The sequence below is a fragment of the Hermetia illucens genome, chromosome 2 (genome assembly GCF_905115235.1).
Source record: "Hermetia illucens chromosome 2, iHerIll2.2.curated.20191125, whole genome shotgun sequence".
NCBI lineage: Eukaryota > Metazoa > Arthropoda > Insecta > Diptera > Stratiomyidae > Hermetia > Hermetia illucens.
The window spans coordinates 47,274,331-47,280,330 of record NC_051850.1 but is presented as its reverse complement, the minus strand read 5'-3'; the positions used below and the strand labels follow the sequence as shown (position 1 = coordinate 47,280,330).

At 43.0% G+C, this 6,000-nt stretch overlaps 1 protein-coding gene across 1 annotated transcript in view; it reads right to left on the bottom strand.

The window, feature by feature from the left end:
* Positions 1–235: 235 nt before the first annotated feature.
* LOC119648421 (collagen alpha-1(I) chain-like) overlaps positions 236–6,000 on the bottom strand; it is a 29,373-nt gene continuing 23,608 nt past the window's right edge. Inside the window, exons 8-11 of the mRNA XM_038050173.1 lie at positions 2,873–3,049; positions 1,401–1,519; positions 579–1,313; positions 236–524 (exon numbers count right to left, since the gene is read on the bottom strand). Of these exons, the coding sequence (XP_037906101.1) occupies positions 364–524; positions 579–1,313; positions 1,401–1,519; positions 2,873–3,049 (1,192 nt within the window). The 3' untranslated portion in view covers positions 236–363. The remainder of the gene's footprint in view (positions 525–578; positions 1,314–1,400; positions 1,520–2,872; positions 3,050–6,000) is intronic.

Sequence of the window (6,000 nt, the reverse complement as noted above, 5' to 3'; positions counted from 1 at the left end):
TACACAAGCCTAACTGTTTTACCATTTTATTATTTGTGAAATGCAGAAGGAGATACTTTCTAGGTATCCCCTTTACAATATAATCCGAATCAAAGGAATGCCCCTTCAATTATCGGGGAACTGTTTAATATTTATAATTAACTTCATCTAAAATGAATGAAAGAATTCATCCCCGGTGGTGGCAAGAAGATTCGAATCCATCAATTTTTCTGCCCGTAAATAAAAATTGTTCAGGCCAACTACAAACTCATTTATTTTTTAAGCCAGTTTATATTACATTGTATTATTTCTGTCCATATTATTTTCAAAAGCAATTTTGACAACTTGAATCTACTTTACCTGATGATTATAATACCACAAATATTACCGCTTGCCATTTCGTCGAATGTTTGGCCGTCGTCTAGAACTCTGCAAATCTTCAAGATTCTTTCGTATTTCAGCAACAGCAATTTGAATATTATAAATATCTTCTAGGGATATTTGATTTGAGATAGCAGGTGCACTTGCCATACTAGTAGGTTTGACTAGAATTATTAAATTCAAAATATAAGCTGTGATAAAGCCAATGTCAAAAATACCTTTTTCTCGAGTTGGAGGTCGAGAGAATTTGGAAATATCATCAGTTATAACATCTTTGATTTGCGGTCGGAAGGTAAGTGGAATTTGATGTTGGAGAGCATTATCTTCGTAAGGGAAGGGATACCCTTGTAAAGCGGGTGAGAATCCTTGGGTAGTAGTAAACGGTGGTATGTTTCCGTAAATAGGAAGCCCCCTTGGAGAACACTCGCAGTTTGTTCCATCTGTTCCATCTGCACCGGCGTCTCCAGTATCACCTTGGTCTCCTTTTTCGCCTTTCTCTCCTTTATCACCGTTAGCTCCTTTTTCACCTTTTTCGCCAGTATCGCCGGTATCACCTTTATCTCCGGTATTACCTTGAAGTCCGACTTCTCCTTTTTGTCCTTTGTCGCCTTTTGCACCTGTTGCTCCATCAGTTCCAGGTGTACCATCCCGTCCATCTGAACCAGCTGGACCTCGTGGACCAGCAGGACCAGTTGTGCCTGGTGGGCCAAGATCTCCTTTAGTTCCTTTTTGTCCTGGAGTTCCCGGATCACCTTTGGGACCTTCTCCACTGCCAGCGTTACCTTTGTCACCTTTGAAACCGGGTAATCCTCGTGAACCTGGAGGGCCTCGTCTGCCATCTGGACCTTGTGGCCCTGCTCTGCCGGGTTCGCCAGGCGGTCCTGGTGGTCCTGGAGGTCCCGGTTCACATCGACATTGTAGAACAGCTTCCGATATAGGAAGAACTAATACAACTAAACGAATTTTTTATTATAATTCATGACATCATAACACCCACACTAATTTATTTTTTGAAAAAAACATTTGCAGAAGTCACTTACATGAAAAAAGTAAGGCGCACGATAACTCACTTACATACAGAATTTTCATTTTCAAGGAGAGAACTTCTGAAAGGGATACAATAAGGTGCAACCAATTCACTTGAAATGAAACACGATATCTAGCATCATCATTTCAAAGTCGAAGCTTTTATATTCAAAATAATATTCGTTTCCAACCAACATTAAAATAAACCCACACGTAATAACTATGCATCGACAATAGTTACCCATATTAAGAGCATTAAGGGGGTCATCCCGTGTGAAGGCGGTTTTTTTTGACTTTTTTTAGAAATTTTTTGTGAAGAACTGGAGAAAGATGCAAATACGAATTTTTCACCATAAATTTATTAATATCTTGGGTGTGCAAAGTAAGTTTCCAGCCCGATCACATAGTTCGTTATTGAAATACAGAGAAATTTATACAGCCGTCTCCAAAAAAAGGTACTTTTCTGCTCCCACGCTAGAGGGCGCTGCGATCATCTTAGAGAAAAAAGTAGACGCCATTTTAACGTACAGATTTAACTACAGTCCGCAATCTAGGATTATTAAAAAATATTCAAAACAAAATTTTTGGTGCTGTTTTAAACTTTTTTTTTTGAATTTTGGCTTTTTTACGGTTTTTTCAATGAATAAAAAAAACTATTGAATAAATCGCAATTATCTTAGTTTGCAGACCGTAGAAATATATTCTGAATAAGTCCTGAAAATTTCAAAGAATTTGGTTGGATAGATTGTCGGCTATGGTGGCAGCCGATTTTCAACATGCGGTTTCGAGAAAAACGTATTTAAAAAGTAGAATGCGATTTTTAGCTATAAAACCTTAACTGACCATTAATCTATTATACCTAGTCCATAAACCTTAGGTTTCTTGAAGAAACACATCAACAGCCTTGGCTTCAATTTTTGTCCTTTTAGCAAAGTCATTCGAACGTCATTCGGACCGATAAATACGAACTTTATTACGGCGAAGGACATAAATCTAGCAGACTTATCATGTGTATAACACTATAATTTCCGAATGACTCCGAATATTAAAAAATCATTTTGCCCATATATTCTACACTATATCTAGATACAATTGATGCAAAAAAAAATTCGATTCCGGGAATCCGACACACGGGATGACCCCCTTAAGTTCGAAACAAGTAATCTTATAGGCCTACTCAAACAATCAAACGATGCGCCATTAACTTTCTGATATTTGTCACATTTTCAACCAATCGCAACATAACCTAATGTCTCCTTAGATGAAATACATTCTAAGACGCATATTTTTTATATAAGTTTTATCTGAAACTTTTAAATATGCAAATGGTCAACATCTAGTCCTATAGGAAGAACTCGCCCTTCATTTATCATACATAAAAGAAAAATTTCCGCTCGATAAATTCAGAAGATAACCCGGCCTAGAGTATTTTTTTGGCTCCAAAGTTTGACTTTCGATCGGGAGAAATAAGAAAAAGGCATCAAACTTAAAAAGATTGGATGCGATTGTAAAACCACGATATTGACTTACTTTTGAGCTCAGGTTCAAGGAGCACTCTAGCACTAAACGTGCTGAGCAACATTTAGGTAGGTATAAGGCAGAAGTTCCGCTACTATCTACTATGACCAACTCTGGCACATAATGTTTTACTTCTTCGTTGTTGCTGTGAGAAAATAATTTCAATCTTGACTGCTTTATCTTTTCCCGATTTCATCAATCTGTTATCAATGGAGGAAAACATAGGTACGGTAGGCTGATATTTCTAGAGAACTGACGTTTCTACAAATTAATATTAATAATGTAAAGAATTTAAAATTTAAATTAAATTAAATTTTATTAATAATAATAATAATAATAACTCCGACGAAGCCGGTCCCAAGCCCGGCTGTGAAAGGAGGAGGGATGGATAGCTTCAGTCTGAATGGCTGTACGCCACCGGAGCGTCTCAGGGGGTAGGTGAGGAAAGTGCAGGAACTTTGCAGTCTTGCAAATTACTCACTAAGGAAGCTATCTACACACCTAGCAGCTAGCGATAAAATGCACCACCAAAAATGAGAAGAAGGAGAAATTTAAGGTCCGGTACGGATAACCGACGGGAGTCGTCTGACTTGGTGACTGGGTCGGCTCTCGTAATGGACAGCACGGCGTCGAAACCGCTAGTCGTGGGGCGGTTCGACGTCTAGGCGCCACAACGACCAGGAGCACAGCTCCGCCTGCTGCAGCTGTTTCGCCACAATCTGTGGCGACCACTTCAGCAGGTTCGCGTAGGAAGCGGATGAAATGGACTGAAGAAATGAACCTCTTCATCATCCGCTCCTACTACGAAATAACGGCGGGGGCGGGTACAACATCTTACCGCCCCTTGTTGTACCAGAGATTCGTCGAGCGTTTCCCGCAATTCGCGCACGTGACTGTGCAGCGAGTCGCAGACCAGTACCGCTTCATTACTCGCAGCGACACAATCCCGGCCAACAACACCACGCCGCACTGCAGGCAACAGGTTCAGTACTCGCCGAAGCACTCTTCTCCACCGTCTAGCTGAGGTTTCCGCTGAGGTTCGGGACGAATTCCAAAGAGCGTGTATAGAATTCTCGGATATGGATCCTTTGCATAGACCAGGTATTCCCAGGCTCTATGCATCTCCAGCAACTCCGGGAATTCTATCTCAAATCAATGATGAGATTGGATCTCGACTGAGTGCTGATATGTCGCTGTTGCAACTACAATCACTTGTGTATTGTGGTGCAGTTGCGGCTATCAGATTGCACGGTCAGAAGAGTCGCTTTCGCGTTATTGGTTTGAGTGACAAAAGAGATCAACCATGGAAAATTCGTCTTTAACGTCGGCGGGACTCACTAAGGCAGGACATTGCCAGACTGATACAGATCAGCACTGGCAATGCCAGCCGACGGGTGAGAAATAAAGTGCAGAGGGTTTACCGGAACTATGCCATCCCCTGTGAGACACCCGTAGTTGAAATTCTGGACACACTAAAATAGAAACTTTCTGTCATATGCAGTCGGTTACGACGGTATGGCGAATGTTATTCCAGATGTGTCCAGAATGCAACATACGCGAGGAACCAGCGGAGCTTTTTCAGATCTCTCAACGAATCCCAACAGAGCGCCCAGACAATACAGTTCTCGGTGACGGAAGCGAAAGAGTATTGGGGTGGACTTTGGGGGTTATCTGCCCAGCGTGCTGAGCATGTTGAGTGGATCACCGCCGAAGGCACCCGCCATGCCAATACACCTGGCATGAATTTCGCGGATGTTACCGAAGAGGAAGTTCGACGAGCCATAAACATCTCGAAGAATTGGAGGGGCCCAGGTCTGGATCGGGTGCAGAATTTCTAGTATAGGAAATTTACCAGCGTACACAGTCGGTTGGCACGGAGTATAAATGAGATCATGAGTCGGAGCCGGAGGAATTTCCACCTTTCCTCACCGCGGGGATTACCTACCTTATCCCTAAGAAGGACACGGTGCAGGACGCCGCAGACACAAGACCGATCACTTGCTTACCAACCCTCTACAAATTCATCACGTCCATTATTAGTGGAAGGATCAATGCGCACCTCGAGACCAACAACATTCTTCTGCTCCTCGGGAAAGGCTGCCGAGTTGGGTCAAGGGGTTGCAAAGAGCAACTCATTATCGACTCGGTAGTTGTAGGACAAGCAACTAGAGGTCAAAGAAACCTCTTCAGTTGCTATATCGATTATGCCAAGGCTTTTGATAGCGTTCCGCATACCTGGCTAATCGACATCCTACATATGTATCGCATTGATCCGAAACTAATAAAGTTTTTGGCGACAGTCATGGAAGGATGGCGTACCACACCTTATCGGTGCGTACATCTGAGGGTGCTAATACCTCAGAGCCCATCCGTATACGGAGGGGCATCTTCCAGGGGGATTCATTGAGTCCTCTTTGGTTTTGTATGGCACTGAATCCCCTTTCATGGCTACTGAATGGTGCTAGACCGCAAAACCATGCCTGCAATAAAATATGGCCTACGTGCTAAGTGCGAACTGACACACTTGATGTACCTAGATGACATCAAGCTGTATGCTGGTACTGACAACCATCTTAGAAGTCTGTTACGAATAATAGACATGTTCAGCCGTGATATTCGGGTGGAGTTTGGATTAGACAAATGTCGAATCCAAGCCATCCGCAAAGGTCTTCACGAGCCGCATGCCGGACATAGCAGTGGTGACCTCCACATTGAAGCTATGACCGAGACAGATTCTACAAGTACCTAGAAATTCTGCAAGTCGAGTTGGTGATCTGAAGGATGCTCTGCTGTCCGATTTCCTGCGACGTGTAAAGCTGGTGCTGAAATCGCATTTCTCGGGGAAGAATAAAATAAGGGCGTTGAATGTATTCGCTATCCCTTCATTGGCTTATGCATTCGGAATATTGCTGTGGACGAAGACCGATTTGGAAAACGTCCAGCGGTGGATACGGACAACTATGTCCAAATTCCGAATGCATCACCCAAAGTCTGCCGTGGAGCGGATGAACCTGCCTCGTGACATCGGAGGTAGGGGCGCGGTTGACGTGGCGGCACAACATCATCGCCAAGTCGACTCGCTGCGCGCTTATTTTT